Source organism: Pseudopipra pipra, chromosome 7, assembly GCF_036250125.1.
Source record: "Pseudopipra pipra isolate bDixPip1 chromosome 7, bDixPip1.hap1, whole genome shotgun sequence".
NCBI classification, from domain to species: Eukaryota; Metazoa; Chordata; class Aves; order Passeriformes; family Pipridae; genus Pseudopipra; species Pseudopipra pipra.
In genome coordinates, this window is record NC_087555.1 from 34,359,139 (window position 1) to 34,377,158 (window position 18,020).

Genomic DNA, 18,020 nt, shown 5'->3' on the forward strand with positions numbered 1-18,020 from the left:
AGGTTCCTTTACCTTCCAGGAGTCACCAAGTGCTCTTTGGATTCAGAGGAAACTTCTTGCTGGTTTCTGTGGGCTTTGTCTGGGGCTCAATGCCTGAACATCAGCTTGGGTTCTGTGGGAGCTGAAAAGGTCTGGTTCCTTGCAGGATCAAATGGCTGCACACCTCTAAAGAAGCTGAGCATGATGCTCATTGCTTCCAGTCATCCACAAATGAATGAGCTAATTAATTTTTTTTTTTCTTTTGCTCTGGTATACTGCATAGTCCAATTAAGTTGCTAAGCCAATCATCTTGAAATAAATCAACCATATTGTTACATAATTCTTCTTAACAAAGAGAGATGTCATTATATGAACTAGGTTCTAAGGGTGCCAGATGCTCCTAAACAGGGAGTCTAATTTATTTGGTTGATTTTAAGAAGCAACTCATTCATGTGTGATAGATTTTGTCATCCAAAATGCTAATTCTTATCTGAGTTTAAAGTAGATTTCTGTCTCTCTCATACATAAATGAGAGCACAAAAGAGCTAAATCTGGACATTCCTTATTTCTCCATCACACAGTCACATAAAGATCTTGTCCAAAAATACTGAATAAATGTCCTTTTTAAGACAGTTAATAGTATTGCAATAGAAAAGAGGCCGGCCGAAATCACATCTCAAAATAATTGTACCAGATATGTAGAAAAAACATATGATCTTTGAAAACAAAGCTTTTACTGAAGAAAGAGAATATACTGAAAGGTTAGCACTGTGTAATGGGAAAAATGGGATGAAGTGGGTACCTGGCCAGCCCATAGTGCTGCCCAGTAATTGTGCTCAGCCCTGGAGGAGAGCAGAGCAGGCTGGCAGTGGGCTCAGAGTCTCTGGCAGACTGGGAATCCTAGTTCCCTCTGTAAAAAAAAAAAAAAAAAAAAAAAAAAAAAAAGGAAAAGATTATATGCTTTAGATTTGATTAACGTTTCAAGGATACTATTAAAGGAGATGGCCAGTGGAGATGTTCCCTTCAAATGCTGCCAGTGACGTCGGCTCCTCCAGAGAAGAGCATACTGCACACTTCTAACACAGTAATCAAGCAAACCTGGCTTTATCTTTCTGCCCTTGGTTAATGCTCTTTTTTCTTTTTTCTTCCAGAGAGAAGATTATAGAAAACAAGAAATGTGTTGGTTGTTTTTTGATAGCTTCATTGGAGGGTTGAATGAGTCACACAAAAGCCAAGGTATGCAAAGCAGCTTTGGGTGACAGTCCTCTCCTAACCATCCTCCAAGGGTTTCCTGAAGAAAATGCTACTGACCATTAGTAATCTGCACCCCTTGGAGATGCAGGACGTCAGAACAGCACTGAGAAGAAAGAAATGGGGATTACTGAATGTTTTCTGTGCACCTGTGCCTACCATCCCGATTTGTTGCTCTTAATTTTAGACCGCAACAAAACAGCTTTTGCTTTGTGTTTTCACTTGGCCAGTGATGATTGAAAGTGATTTCTCCAGATAAAAGTTGAAGGAAAAACCCCTGTGGTTTCCATTTGGACATTAGAGGGTTGATGTGTTTTGCTGTCACATTCTATTTTTAAAAGCATGACACTGCACAGGTGTTCAGACTCCGAATCCTTAGCGAAATCTGTCATCTCTCCACAGCTTGTCACTACATCAGCTCACAAACTGAGGGAGAACCAAGTTCCCCTATGGTAGAAAACTGCAAGTGCTTGACAATGGTTAATGATAATTTCTTTCCATAGCTGAAAAATATCACTACACTTGATAAATTCTACAGTTTTATAATTGCTTCGAGGTTCATTTGCCTATCCAGAATTTCTCAATTTAATTATTTATCTACAAGTCCTCAGTATGTAGAACACAACCTAACGGATGATTAAAAATGTGAATCGTTTTTGCAGGAGCAAAAGTTGTTAGTCTGAGTCGAAGCACAGGCTGACAGGACTCTGTGTTTAGTCTCCACGAAACACTGAATTCAGAAGGATGAGGCTTACAAAGAATTACAAATCTTCTTGTGTCTGCCTTAAGCATATATTATTTCTATGGGCATTGCTAAAATGTAACACAGCAAAGAATATAATAATCAGTATTTTAAGCAAGATGGTCTTGAGTTTTTAGCTCCAGAAAGTGGGGCTAACCCACACTAATGATGATCTTGAAAATTTTGTTGAATCTTATACACTGCTAGTAGAGATTTCAGGCAAAAGTATCCCATGTTCAAACCATAGAGAAGGGGGAAAATGAAGCAGTTCTTACAGGACTGCTCCAGGGTCATGAAGCGAGTGCACATTGCTGCTTTATCTGGAGCATCATCATCCACAAGGAAAATTTACTTCTGCCTCTACAAGGTCATTTGCATTGATATTGGAAGACCAAACTTAAGATCTACCCCTGTAAGTAAAGCTTAGATCTCCTAAAAAGACCTGGAGTGAACCATCATGTCCTTCTAGCCAATTTAGAGACAAAATTGTGATTGTAAACCATTCCTTTGCAGATGATTATTTAATTTATGGTTTAACAATCATTTAGCATCCATCACTAAACAACATCACTAAACTGTCTCAATGATACTGTATTGAACTCCAAGGGATCCATTTGACTCTTGCACCAACTAAGTAACACTAATTCAAGTCCTCTGAAGTTTGTTTCTTTTCCCTATGTAAATCCTTACTATCAGTCACAGAGACAATTGAGGCAAGGGTCTCCTGAGCAATCCGAACCCATACATTGCCCAGAGGGATGGATGGGTGTCATTCAAATGTGCTGAAAGAGCTGGTCGATGTTATTGTGAGGCTCTTCACTATCTAGTTCGAAACATTTTGAAGACTGGGGGAGGATCCTGATGACCAGGAAAGACCCCAGAGGTAGCAACTGTTTTCAAAAAGGCTAAAAACAATCTGGGAGATTATCAACTGCTCAGACTCACTTCAGCCCTCAGGGAAATCACAGAGTAAATCCTTTCTAAAGTCATATGTGGACGCAAGAAGGGGAAGATGATGACTGGGAATAAACAACATAGATTTACCATGGATTTACTAAATTTACCATGCTTGACTAAACTGGTCGCCAAATATTTATCGAATTACTAGATCTGTGAATGAGGAGAGAGCAGAGGAGTGTCATCTACTTTGTCAAGGTTTTCGACACAGTCTCCCAAGCATTTCTGTCTTCAGGTTGGAACATTGCTGCCCTGAGGAGTGGACTAAAAGTGGGTGAAAAGCTGCTGGGCTGAGGCTCAGAAGGCCACAGTTAATGTGTCACACTCTAACCAGATAATGGTAACAAATGGGTCCCGTTCTTCTCTAAGACTATAGACTGAATTCACAGAGGGATTGTGGAGGCTTAAATGTTCATAATCACTATCATTACTGAAAAGTTTTGACGTGGTTTACCGGAAATCACAGTATAAACACCACCACCCCCTCCCGATAACTAATCTACCCAAAGAAGATGATTTAAACAATCTTGTTTGCTTCAGATTTCATTATAAAGTTATTTTCAAAATATACCATTGACAGTTGTTGATCTTGGATTAAAGGTGTTTAGCAATTCTTTTTCCTTGTTTTTAATCTACATATTCCTTGAAAAAAAGTCATATTTGTGTTGTGGGCTTGATTTAAAGGACAGTTTTCACCTGCTAACTTCCCCAGGACACTGTATATATATATATATATATATATATATAAGTATATATATATACTTATACAAACACACACACACACACACACACAGAGAATGTGTCATAGGATGAGGTTTTCTTTCTTGATAATGTAACGAGGACTGCTTTCTATCTGGGTTGTCTGGAAGACAGTTCACCTCTTGAACAGATGGCTCAAAAGCATTTTGAATAAAACAGAATAATTTTTTTGCCTGATAGGTTTAAATATATCACAATTAGCACCACGTGGAAGAAGAATTTATCTCATAAGTTAACTTGTGAGAATTGTATTTATATTTACAATGATTAAATAAATATTCATTGTGATCTACTGAGTTAATCTTTCACCCTACAGGGATGTAGGACTGCAGACCCCATCGCTTCCAGCATTGTGACACACTACAGAGAGGGCTCAACCAGTTAGTCCCAGAATTGAGACCACATCAGAAAATTAACAAACAGATCAGAGAGAGCCACAATTATGTACTTTTATGAGTTACATCAATCAGTTGGATTTATTCATATTGTCTTACAGAAGATTAATAGATGCATAGAACATTAACATACTTTTATAGCAGTGTAATTTATAAAGGGAAAAAACTTTTAGGAAAAAGTCTGATGCATCTACTATTAATATTTTGCTGAGGGGGATGAGACTTTTAAACTACTCACCTTGCAAACACTACTTAAAATTGACAAAGCGCAGCCTAGGAAGGTTATTCTGTATCTTATCCTCCAGGGTCAATAATTCTATACTTGGATCCTTCTCTGAACTGATTTGTCTATATTTCAGATAAGAACACACTTTGATGTTCCTAACCAAATTGATGCATTTCTCCCACACATTTATTGTTCTTGTTTCTAACTGCTGAAAGAAAAACTAGCATCTTGTCTAGCTCTTAATGGAAAGTTTATCTATTAATGATGGCTTGTATGAGAAAAGGTGGTGGTTCCAGGCAAAAAGACTATTTTACAGACTACTCTAAATTTGTTTCTTTCAGGAATAGGAAATTTGAAGCAGTATTAGGTTTATATCAACAAAACATGTGATTCTTTTAATAACATCCTTCAACAGAAGCTTTTCTTATACACTGACAACTATAAAGGTTATCACTGCTTGCAAAGAAAAGTGTCCCTTGGGAATCTGTGGGATATTTCTTTAATCAGAAATTACAGTGAGTGAAACATTTAGGTACACAATCTATTTATGTGCAATTCCTGCTGTTATTTTTCTTTTCAGACACTCTAATTTTTACTCAGAGCACTGATGTGTGCTCTGTAAACGAAGCAGAAGACACCCCTGAAGATGTCACAATGGAAATATCACAGGGAGATTGGTAATGTTTCTGGCTAGATACAAGAGTGTTCTCCCTGAGCTCTGAGCTGATCAAAACCTTATAACTGTATGAACCCTACACTAATCCTACTTTTTGGTGCTGTGCTTGTTAACTCATGCATAGTGCTAATACAGTCACGTAGTTCACATCTTCAGAACACACACAGTGTCCCATCCTCATGGGCTGGCTGCAGATGTCCCAAAAAAATCCAACCTGTCTAGATCATACGCCCATTAAAAAAAAAAAAATAATAAAAAATTGGTAGTGGAAGCATCACAGTTTGAAGTAGAAAAAAAATATTTCAAGAGAATTATGCAGAATATAATGTCTTCCTCCTGAATCTAGCCCATTGTCTTAATCTGAAAAATTGCCAAATTCTCCAAGACTCCTATATAATCCCTAACGGGTTAAAAGACATCATCTAAACAAATTTGTTCAGCACATGGGATATCTTTCCTTTAAGATGTTTTGTGAAAACCAAAGAGAAGAGGGAAGAAAAAAAGTGTATATTACTCTAAACACTCAGAATCAGTAGAAAAGATGAATAAAGAAGCAAAACTCTCCATGACTCATTGTGCTAATGTTGCAGTTCTTTGAGAAAAAGGTCCCCAGGAACAGGCAAATAATGCAGCCTGAACAAAGTGTCTCAAGAGTGATAGAAAAGGAGATAGCTAAGCATAAAGGGAATAAATTAGGGAAACTTTGTGCATAGTATTAGAAAAAACTTACTAAACAATATGATACCATCAGCTGTGAGACTTCCTAGAGATTATCATGGGACCTTCTAAAAAAACATTAAGGAAGAATACTAGGAAGTGTTCAGCATGAGCAAGCCAACATCACAGGATATTGGATAGCTTTTCCTGGTATCCATCTGATAAAGATAACAACAAAAGCAGGGAGAGCTTGACAGAGAGCTAGTGAAGTTTTCCCCCAGGTTTGTAACAGATGCTTAAATCTATAATCTCTGAAATGACACAGGAAGACACATGACCCAAGTAGTCCTTGGGTTGCAAATTCCATTTAGTTTGTTTTGGAGCATGCCTCACTGAGGACCTGATCTTCTAATCCGTGTATGGGCTCTCTCAGGATACAAATCCAGGCATTTCTTCATTAATTTCTGTTGAAAGATCCAATCCAGGATGTGGTTTTCATGCACCTTTGACTAAGGTCACAGAATGAGGTAAGAATGCCTGCAGTGATGCCTCCATCACAGTTCATTTTCTAGTGTCTCTCTGCAGAAGCAAGATAGATGTGAGAAGAGTCAGCTTCCTGCTCTCACTGAATTTGTTCATATCTGACCTCCCACCAAAATAAATTAACAAATTTGTACCTATTCTCTCTCTTCCCCCAAAAGGTAGATCCAAGCAGCTTTTAGTCCTGTCGAGGGCAGGGACTGAGCACCCTCCTGCAGAATCCTGTCTCCCTTGATAAATTTGATACTGCCTTGAGAGATGCAGGCTCACTTTCCCTTCTGCTATCCTAATTAGGGGATAAGCACTGACTTATTTGCTCAGAGAGAATGGAGATATTATCACCTATTTATTCGTTAGTCATTAATAGCTGTCCTACCTTAGGCTGCCCAGCTACTCCTAAAAAGCTTCCTAGTCTAGGTGAAAGTGGGCATCCTTGTGACCCACGAGAGGGTTCTGGACCTTACAGGCATCTCCTTTCTGTGTGGGGAACTTGCTAAATTTCATTCTCAGGCACCATTCTGCAGGTGTTTGATTCAAAGCTGTGACATTGATAACTTCTCTACTATCTCTCAGTGATTTTGAATTTTCCAGAAGCGTAGAAAAATTCCTAACCACATTTAGTTAAGATGTTACTCTCAAACCGAGGAAGTCCCACTGAAATAACTGTTCAGCCATTCTGTGCACTTTAGTTGGATCAGAGCTGGTGATCCCAAGGATAACTAGATTTCTGTTACATAACTGTAGTAGGTAAGACAGAAATTGGGGCATGGGGCACATGTTCATAAAAGAGCAGGCTTTATTAACCCCTAGTCACAGACTCAGTTTATCTCAACACTCCCTGAAATCACAGAAGGATGTCAAAGTCACTGGTATGGGACAAGTCAGTTAAGTGACTAGTGGGTTGTGTTATCAGGACTACAGTTTCAATACCTAAACAGAAAAAAAATTGAATCTCCTTCACAATTACCAGCTTCATTGAAAAAAATAAAAATAAATCTGAACTGGACAAGACAATTCAATCCGTCAAAGTACAAGAAAGATACAATTGCCATTATATTTCTATTTTCCACCATGTTAATCTTTTTGTTCCACCAAAAATATAACTCTGCTGTTGATTGGAAGAATATTGCAAACTCTCCAGAAGGCAAATTTCTGCAGATTGGTATTCTTAGTCATCATAAATACAAAGTTAGCTATTTTAAATTCATTCTTTCCCCCATTATTCAACATCAAGTATTAAAAGCAGCAACACTGAACCTTCAGTCTAAGCAAGGAGAGTAACAGATCCCATCCAATATCCACAAAAAGGTTTTATTAAATAAAATATGGAGTTTAAATTCCCTAGTCACAGCAGTCTTAAGCTGTCCATTGCTGATAACACATAGGTCATGCGTGTTTGAATAAAAGGATTATAGGGTGAACACCATAAAATGGATCTGAGTATGAGGTATGTCATGTTTTCTCATTCTTACATTTAGAGGCATTTAATTTAATTTAAATCAAATAGGTCCTAACTCAACAATGCATTTATTCTCCTGTCAGACACTCAACACATTGGTATTATTTTAGCTAACTTCAGTTTGGTGCCAGGAACCGGATACTGAATTCCAGTGAGAAGAAAAATAAGAAAAGGCTCAAAGAGTGAGATGGATGAGAATGACTTTCCCACTATTTAAGAACTGTAAGGAAAAGCATCAGCTGTGATTTCACCAGAACTGCTATAGAAAAAAAAATATCCAGGATTTTGGGTTCTAGGGGGGAGAAGCGAGAGTGTAAAGAAACCAAATACCTTCTGCGCCCCCAGGACGTTAATGTGGAAGAAATGCAGTTTGTTGTATCTCTTGGTCTGAGTCTAAATGTTACACACCACAGCTCACTGTCACGGCAAGACTTTCACAGGGGAAAGGGTGTCAAAGGGGAAAAATATGCTTTTTAGAGAAAAATGCTTTTGAGGGCAGAGTATATAGGATCTGAAGTTCTGTAAAACTTGCTCCTCTAAAAAAAAAAAAAGGTATCACATTCCAGTCATGTGTTATAATAGTGGATATCAGATTTTGAATCATGACAAATGGGTTTAAAAATTGACCATTTTAAATGGAAACATTCTGGAACTACATTATACAATCTACAGCTCAGAGCCAATAAACCTTTGGATTGATCCGCTAACCAGAGAGCTTGGACAGAAGCTGTCAGTGAAGGCTGAACTGATGACCACTAATAGATTCTGGAAAGGTGGTTCTAACTACTAGTTTCCTGTACAAAAATTAAATACAATTATAAAAAAAATAATTTTTAAAAATCTTTAAATAAAAAAAAATTGGAGCTGAGCAGTAGAAAGGAATATAGTCTTTCTACCTGCTGCTGGCTACTGTACTTTGGATTAAGCATCTCCAGAAGGAAGAGGGAAAGCAAGGAAGCTGCTGCTTCTCCCAGAGGAACTGAGCATTCTCTGCTTGGAAAAACCCCCAAACTTTAGGAAGATGGAGCATGGAGGGAGAGAGAAAGAGAGTTAGCAAGCAGGCAGCTCACAACGGACCGCAGTCTGGAAAAGCTCCCTGGAGGGGCAGAAACTTCCTTACAGCAGGGAGCAGACCCAAGCCAGGGGAATGCAAAGAAGACTGATGGATTTGTCATTCAGCACAGAACAGAGTGCACTTTGATTCGAAATTAACTAAAAAAATGAATGTTTCCAATACGGGAAGACTAATTTAATGTAAACTACACAGAGGTTCAGCAGCGGGATGAAGCAGAGCCTGGAATACAACAGCAGCTGTATCATAGGATTTGTCCCAACCTGGTAAGGAGTTTAACATCAGTCTTTTCCTTGCCTTTAGCAGTGACAGAATTGAAAGGAGTCAAAAAAGTAGAAGAAATTGAACAGGCTTCAAAAGAAAAAGAGGTGTTTCAATCACCTAATTTAAAGTGGCCGAGGCTAACACACCTGATAACTCAGTGATGCCACAGCAGTCACATTATCTACTGCGAATCTTTCCACAGAGCTGATTAGCATTTTATTAGTTTAATGAGTGGAAAACAACACAGGCTTTAGCCTTCTCCCTGGCACATTTTGCTCAAGAGACTGAAGGGCTGGGCTTCACTCCTGCCTTGATCCACATTATGACACTCTGAAAATGCCCCTGTTGTCAGCCAGTTAAGATCAGATTCAGCAGCTTTTTGCCTTTGTATGGAGATGGGCCAGTGAAGGAAAGGGTCAGCTATGCAGAATATTCTTCTAGTCTACTGGAGGTGAAGCTGAGACATGTGCCTTGAGGCTCTATTTTGTTTCTTTGATTTCCCAAAACAATAATGGCACACGTCTAAGACATCTTGACTAAAAAGTGTCATGAATTCTGACTACAGCGCACTATAAAATTACTGTTATATACCTATTCCTGTACTACAGTTTTTGGAGGTTTCTTCTAACAATCACCTGGGGTAAGGAGAAAATTCAACTTGGGAATACTTTATCTGTTTTAGGCTCCCAGTGGTGGAAGACACACTCACCAGTAACAGTTACAAGTGAAGGCTCAAGAAAAAAAAGCGCTGGCCATGAGACCCTTGAAGCCCCACAAGAAATAGCAATTCCAACTTTCCAGAGATATGTAGCGAACAACAGAAGCAACCAGCAGGTGCCTGTAAGGTGAAAAGAGCCAGGCAGCACTAGAGGTCCCATATTTCACCCTCCTGAGGTTCATACACAGGTAGAACTCGGTGTAATTGTGGGAATATTCCTGGTTATTGTCAGTCTGTCGGTCCTTCTCCTCCTGTATTAACTGCCCAGGCTCAATTCAACTGCTGAAGGCATTGTTTTATTTCCATCATCTTCCTCTTTCTTGCATTCATCTCTTTCTCCCTCAGCAAAATCCCAGGGCTTTTTTCCTCCAGGTCACCCTCAAGCACAGCCAGCTCCTTCTCCATCAAAACCATAAAAAGCCCTTAAATCTACTTAATAACAGAATAAATATAGAAGCACTTCTATGCACAAGTGGTTTATTTTCCTAGATAATGGGTAAAGTCAGATGAAATTAAGGTCGTGTTTATACTGGTGATTTGTGATATTAGAAATACCTGGTCATCACCAAAAACAAGTAAAGAAATTCTCAGCTGATTGTAAACATAAAAGAAATATGCTGGATCTGGAAAAGCAGAATTAGAGCTTTTAAAGTAGCCTCAAATCTGCACTGCAATGATACAATAACCATAATTGCCCCCAATACACATAAAAACCGATTTTAGAGACAGTAGATTCTCCGTTTTCTTTTTTATTTCTCCCTATTCTTTCATTTTCACTTCCCAGCTAATAATAGCTTCTGTTACTACCAATCATTTGGAACAAAGAGAAAACCTATCTCAAGAACTACAGCTCTAACAGCTCTTTAATTCTACCTCAAATTATAGTCAATCATTCAAATTCTGTATTTACAGTAAGTACTGCCATTCCAGGAAGAGCAGAGCATCCCACCAGCACTGAAATCTCTGCTGCAAGGACAGAACTACTTAGTCTGAACTGCAGACCCAACTTCACAGCCCTTTATTTCCTCCCCACTCTTAATTTGTTTCCTTGAACCTTTTTGTTAACTGCAACTGAGCTTAAAGCTGACACAGAATACCAGCCCACGAGGAGATTCCTTACAGGAAAGGAATAAACATTGTTTTCCAGCTCCTGACCTGCAGACCTTATAGATTTTGTGTGAGATTCACCCAGAAACTCATCCACACCTGCCCCTTCCATCCCGTCTCTTGCTCACCTGGCGGAGTGCTGACAATTCCCGTATTTCTGCACAGGACCCATAGGTTTTCCAGCATCCCAAGTGCCTTGTATGTGGAGTCTGGGAGCAGGGGAACATTAGGACTGCAGCCTGTGTTCCTCCTGCAAGATGCAGACTCCTGGGCTGCATCTTTGTATTGAGGGTCCTCCACCAGCTCAGATTACTCAGGGTGTAACCCAGGTGCATGACTCAGCTGTAGGCACAACTGTGTTGCGTGACTGCATGGATGTTATCACATTTTCAGTGCTACAACAATACAATAAGAGTTTCTGAACCACGAGGAAACAACTGATAAATGGATTTTTTTACAGATAACAGTACCAGATAAAACCTGCAAGTGTAAACAGTCCTAAATTGAGGAAAGGGTCTCTAAGAGGCTGAAATGTGTCTCTCATGGACTTACTTTGCAGTAGTGATGCTCTGCTGGAAGCAGAACCTAACTAGCAGGTCCACCCCTGATTTTCTTTAACTCTGAGTCTTAACTTCCTAAACAAACTACAGGAACTATAGCTACAAACACAGTGGGAAACTGAGCAAATGGAAACCGAATGGGAATGAAGAATGGGGTTGGACAAATAAACACACACATATTTAAGATTCAAAGTGAATGGCCAGAGCTGCCTCAAAATAGGATGTTTGGAAATCAAGTTCAGGATGAATTTTTAATAGTCATGTGAAGGGGAACTTTCCTCTTTTCAGTTCTGCTAGATTTCACTCAGTTCTCCAAGATTTGATGTGGTAAAAAGTTTAAGGCTGCTATTTGTGCTTTATAATTAGTATAGTGAAGTGGTATGTTAAAGAAGTTGACAAAAATCAGGTCTAGAAGATGGATTAACAGAGCAAATGTACTGTCTTGTGAAGCATGCAGGCACAAAAAGGAAAAAAATCTTCCTTTTTCCTCGCTGCTTTTGATTTTGATACATTGACAAGTACGTGTGAAAGATCCAAAGCGACAGGTTTCCCTCAGCACCAGGAGGGCTTGCTCTGTTTCTGACCAAGATGCAACCCACAGCTATGGAATCGCAGCTTTTGTCTTAAAACCATTCTGGACTAGCACTGATCTTTCCTGATTTCAGCTCTTTACCAGATGTGCCCAAGAACTACCATGCCTTAAACACTTGGGCCAAATACGGGTTAACACCTCACCCACAGACCATGCATTGCTGACACCCCAGTGCTCATTCCCCACATCATGCTGAGCAGCTCTTGCTTCTTCTCATACACTTTGGCTTATAAAGTGCTGATTAAAGGTAAAAATTTCAACAGTACAGGAGATTGGTGCAACTAGAGAGGGGTTGTGTCTTTCTGATGCCCTGAATGTCCCTCTAGTGAGGGGTTTCTGCTGCTCCTTTTTGACTCCCATGTCTGAGTTCCTTTCTTGCAGAAACCAAGGTGCAGGAGGAAAACCAGGAAGGTGGGAATGATCAGTGCATCCCAGTTTAGCAGTTGGGCTCCACTGATCTTTCCATTTCACTTCCCTGTCGGTTACACTTACAGCACATCTCTGACATCTCTCAGAGTGCTTTACAATGGCAGAAAAACTCCTTGCATGTTACACATGGAAAGATTGAGACTTGGATTTTACTTGCCCTGTGCTAGGGAAGCCTGGAGTGTCTTGTGGTCTACTGGACATCAAACAGACTTTCTGTACAGATTTTAAGTAGGATCCTTAACCTTTCTGTGTCCCAGTCAACCTACAATTTTCAGTCAAATTGAAAAACATCAGCCACCAATTCCACAGAACTAGGTCAAAAGACATGATGTGAGGACAGATTGAGTTGTGAACCTCCTATGTAAACTAAACCTGGCCCCCTTCACCTTAAGACACAACTTCTCATTCAGGGTAATAAATTCTCAAACTTCTGAAACCAGCATTTGTTGATCTGTCTTCAACTGCAAACTGCCTGAATTCCTTGAGTTACTCACATTACTTTAATACACAAGAATGAAACATAGGCTTAGAATGCCCACAGCATCGAGAAAAATAACAAAATAAACCAAATGAAAGGTTGGGCCCAATATATTTCATGACAAATTTCCCCCGAAATTAAAGGGGATGGAATTTCAGCCGTGTGCTTCAAGATGACCAGAGGGAAGCATTTACCTTTCTGAAATGGAGTTGAGAGTTTTGCATGGTGCCTATTTCTGATTCTCACTGCAAGGGCATATTACCTGGAATATGTTTGCAGGGCTAGAAGACAAAATTAAAGTAGCCAGGAGGAACATACCTCTGTATTTCTACGCCTTACAGGGTATACATATTTTAAATGGAAAGGCAGTGTTATCTCAGTTTTCAAGTAATTTCTTCTTATGAAGCAATGTCTTCTACTGTAGCAAATATTCTTCTCAGCTTAAAGTTATTAAGAACCTTAAATTCTGTTAAAAAAAAACTTCCGTAAAAATTTTGTTTCATTAACTTTAACAAAAACCAGTTTGTTAGATAATTTCAGCCCTTGAAATTCCAAGACAAACAATCTATCATTGAATTTCCCTCATATCAAACACTGTACTCTCAAACTGGTGGAGAAAAGTCTTAAAATAACACCCTTGGTCATTTTTTCCCAATTATTTCTTATCTATGCAAACACTACTGGGGGGGGAGGAAATCAACTGCTTTTAAGGGTTTTTAAAATGATTGATTTCTGGATTTCTAACACAGCAACAACTCTGCCCAATGATAATGTCAGAAGGGAGTTTCTTGATAGAAATGCTGGTGCAACTTGAACTGTAGGCACTGGAAAATGTTGCTGTGATCCTTCCTTAATTTCAGACCTCAAAGATGCAAGACTGTGCAAATAGTTATGGTGCCTGATGACCCTACAGAACCACAGGTCCTGCCTGAGTGCCTGTCTGTAACTACCTCGCCAAGACAAAGTAGTAACTAACTCTGCTTCTCGATTCAAAACCTGCACACTGCTTTTATTTCTTTTCTTCCCTAAAGGAAAGAGGGAAATATCACGCATTTTGAAGACCCCATCTAAGCTATTTTAAACAACGTTATGAAACATGACGCATTAAATGTGCAAACTAATAACATGAAAAGGAAATAATGGATACTGACAGCATTTTATTTTTTTTAACAAGATTTCTTTAAAATGACAAGTAATATTCCCAGGCAAGTAGGAGAAGCCCCCTTTCCTTTAAGGTATTTAAAGCTAACTTAATAAAACACTATCAGGCATACCATAAACTATATTACCCTAATACTTCACTCTCTTCAATATTCAACATGTAGAACTCTATTATTTGTGAAGAGGTAACTAACAGGGCATTCAGCAATTACGTGACAATTGGAAAAGCTTAGTGAAAATTAATGGTAAAGCAAGAGTACCTATTAGTGATAACACAACACAACAATTCTTCATCTTCTTATCAATAGCAGCCCAGACAAGTACTGGCTGTGCATTGCAAATTGTTGTTTTGCTCCATACTGTCAACATAAGGTAAACCTGACTTTTAAAATCAACGCATTTATACAGGAGCAAGTTAGCACCTTAACCTGACTCTACAGCAGGCTTCCTTACTGTTACATATGCCCAAACATGCAAAATATTTGAGGAAATATATATGTGCTTATGCTGCATGCATACTGGTACACCAACTATTAATCAAAATAATAATCCAGGAACATGTTACAAAAATACGTCTACACTCTATTAAAGGTACTAAACATGAACTTCTGACAGAACAGCATATAAAAAAATCATCTAACACTGCTTTCAGAAATTCAGTGAGACTCTCTGCCATAATCTCCTCAAATTTATGAATTTTCACATGGATTTCATCCTAATTTATGCATCTTTAGGAAGTAGATAAGCAGACAGCACACTTTGGTATTTGAAAGGCAAGGCACTACTCGAAATTCAATTTATTAAATAAAAGGCACTTCTATCTTCACTGAAATACAGTGCCAAAATATTTCGCATTCTGACACCTCTTATATGTTTTATAAAAAATTAAGATTGCCCCATCAGGAAGGGTTTGATGATAGCATTTATGGCTTACTAGAATGCTGCTGTACTGCAACACTGAAACCAATGATTTTTTTATTTCTTGGCTGAAATGCTGAGCCTTTACTCTTGAATAATATTAACCATGTTGATCTTTGGTTAAAAATAGAAGGAAAAAGTCAAGAACCAGTAACACCAATGCCTGCCTGCTAAAGCTCCTAATCAGACTCCAGGAAGCCACCAGTCCCTACAAATACTGGCCAGAGAACAAAGAATAGCAGAGACTTGTATTCAATGCATTACCACCAACATCAAATATTTTTAATTTATGGTAAGCAAAAACTTTAACCAGATGTTAACCAGATGTTCTGGTAAGAGCATGCCGAAAGGTATTTACACAACTTTTTAGCAGTGGGTTAGCATTACAAGGTAAGCCTAAAATGCATCAAAAATCTCACACATTCTCATTTTGCTTTAATTTGCTATTTAAGCTAATTTATATAAGCTATATAACTAATTGAGTTCAAAACCTTGTTGGTTTGTATATAAAGAATGCAGAAAAAAATGAATCCTCCTGGGTGAGCTGAGTGCCACATCCACCTGGGAACCTTCAGTGACTGTTTATGATTTTTGTTTGATTCAAGGCAGCAACTTTGCTTCTTTTAGCCAGCCATCACTTACAGCATGTAAAACCACAGCAAGAAACTTCCCAACATCATCCATAAAACACTGTGTAACAGACCCGATCCCTGATGATTCAGGTTTCAATCGATCCCTTTTGATATCTTAAAAAAAAAAAAATAAAGAGGAAGGTGTGAGAAGGGGTGAGAGAGGTTGCAGGCATGAGGAAGGAGCGTTTTTATTCAATTCCCTTCTGCTCAGCAACTTTGTAATCCATTTGCTGCTCTGCTTTCCCATCTCTCACCCCTGCGTGTTGTTTAGCTGGAAACTGGGCTGCAGGAATGTGAAGAATGTAAACAGCTTTTTATTGTCCAAAAGGATGGGAGTGTGAAAGAAATGTGTGCCTTATCGCAGGGCTGCAGCTCGCTACTTCATTGCTATGATAAAGTGCTGGAGCAAAAAACATTACACGACAAGCACAATCCAGAACCGGATTAGAATTTGACATCAGCTTCCTCAAAAACTAATCAATCACCTCACGCTGTAATACTAGACTCCAGTTCTTAAGGAGGGTGTTTAATCCCTTCAAGGTTTATTACACACTCCCTATTGACTACGGTGACAAACTTTCGGGTCCAAGGCAGCTGGGGAAGAGAGGCATAACTTTGCAGCGGAGGTATTTGGCAGTAAAACCAAAACTCACCCCAAGTTAAAATGGGATTTTGAAATTAAAGTGAATATGGCCAAACTCTTCCAGAGATACATTTTTTCCTCTTTTTAACCTCTCCTGCCACCTGAACAGGAGCATTAATCCATTTGTTTCCCACCATCAGTGCTCCACGAACGAGGCACTGCTGGCGTGGGAGAACTTGAGCTCCTCTCCCGCCTCTAGCCGCGCACCTCGTTTTGCCTCCCTCCCTTCAGAGCCCTGAATTTCACAGTCTGCATCTCACCTTGCCACCACGTCAGTCCCCGCATTCCCCCACCGCACGCAGAGGAATATTTAGCGTAACACCGGCAGGTCGCACAGTTTCTGATAAAAATTAAAAAACACCTGGCTTGAGCTGCAGCAAGCCGAGACTAACGGGGGAGCTTCCCAAGCGCAGGTGGCTCTACCTGCACAACCCGCTATGTCTCGCACACGAAAAGAGGCGCTTGAGGCGAGCGGAAAACTTTTCGGGAGCGGACAGTTCGGGTGATGCTCGGCACACACACACACACATATCCCCCCGTCCCCGCCCGCGGTACCCGGCAGCTCCCGGTGCATCCCGGCCCCCGCGGCCGCGCTGGGCTCGGGCACGCGAGTGTCCCATATCCCAAAACAGCCCGGCGAGAAGCAAGCTAGCTTAATTAAAAGAAAAAAAAAAAAAAGAGAGAGAAAAAGAAAAGAAAAAGGAAAAAAGGAATAATAATCGGTCGCGGGCTGCAGGAAGGATGGTTTGGGGGGGCTGCTCGGAGCCAGCCCGAGGGGACCGCGCTACCCGGTGGAAGGGCGCCGGTGCCCCCGAAGCCCCCCGGGAGAGCCCGGGTGCCGCAGGGATGGAGACTTACGAGCTGGAGGACGCCCTGGACCACGACGAGGGGCAGGGGCTGCAGGGGCACCATCCTGGCTGCCGGTCTAGGCGGCGACTCCCCTGGCGCGGGTCTCGCTCATCCCCGCTCCGGGAGGAGGACGGGGGGGCAGGACCGGGCGCAGGGACACGCCGCCCGCTGTCCCCGCTCCTGGGGCGCTGTCCCCGCTCACGGGGCGCTGCCAGGCAGCGGCCAGACCCCGGCACTGCCGCTCCTCTCGGCTCCGCGCCGCCCGGCTCCGCGGGCGGCCATGGCGGGCGGGATGAGGGAGGCGGGATGAGGGAGGCGGGAGGTGGCGGCGCTGCCCGGCTCCCCCCGGGGGCAGAGCGGGGTCCCCTCACAGCCCGCGGCCGGGCCCCGCCGCCCCGCTGCCCCGCATGGCGCTGCCGGGCACCGGGGACCGCCCGCCCGGGCCGGAGTGGAGCAGAGCCTTGGCGGGGGGCGGCGCGTCCCCGCCGGGCGCTGAGGAGCCCCCGCTGCCCCGGGCGGGGCAGCCCGGCCCTCCCGGCAAGTTTAAAGAGGCGGCGGCCCCTCCTCCGCCCGCAGCCGCCCAGCCCGAGCCGGGATGCGCCTCCCGGAGCCACCACGGGCAGCCCGACCGCTGGTGTGGAAAGGGAGACGGGCGAAGAGTCGGACTCGACGGCCCCAGTCCCGGTTTTATAGGACACTCCTGTCACAGGTCCATTTCTTTAGGGTGAATTGGCCCCTCGGATACCCGCACATGGATGGGCAGCCACTGTCCTTGTGGGGAAACCCGACGTGTTTCTTCTCCCCAGCTGTGAGGAGACGCTGCAAGACGGCCGGGTCCTGCAGCCCATCCTGGGAACCCTCAGTCTGCCCTGAGTACACTCAGTTTGCTCTTGGGACACTCAGTCTGTCCTGGGGACACCACGCATCTGTCACCTGGGCATGGCGTCCCCTCGAGC

The 18,020-nt window shown here is 41.5% G+C and overlaps 2 protein-coding genes across 2 annotated transcripts in view; one reads left to right on the forward strand and one right to left on the reverse strand.

Annotated features, from left to right (window-relative positions):
• Window positions 1-3,980, forward strand: part of SPOPL (speckle type BTB/POZ protein like) — a 73,592-nt gene extending 69,612 nt beyond the window's left edge. Inside the window, exon 11 of the mRNA XM_064661616.1 lies at window positions 1,131-3,980. Within this exon, the coding sequence (XP_064517686.1) occupies window positions 1,131-1,194 (64 nt within the window). The 3' untranslated portion in view covers window positions 1,195-3,980. The remainder of the gene's footprint in view (window positions 1-1,130) is intronic.
• NXPH2 (neurexophilin 2) overlaps window positions 1-17,500 on the reverse strand; it is a 38,113-nt gene extending 20,613 nt beyond the window's left edge. Inside the window, exon 1 of the mRNA XM_064661619.1 lies at window positions 17,074-17,500. Within this exon, the coding sequence (XP_064517689.1) occupies window positions 17,074-17,127 (54 nt within the window). The 5' untranslated portion in view covers window positions 17,128-17,500. The remainder of the gene's footprint in view (window positions 1-17,073) is intronic.
• Between the last annotated feature and the right edge of the window lie 520 nt (window positions 17,501-18,020).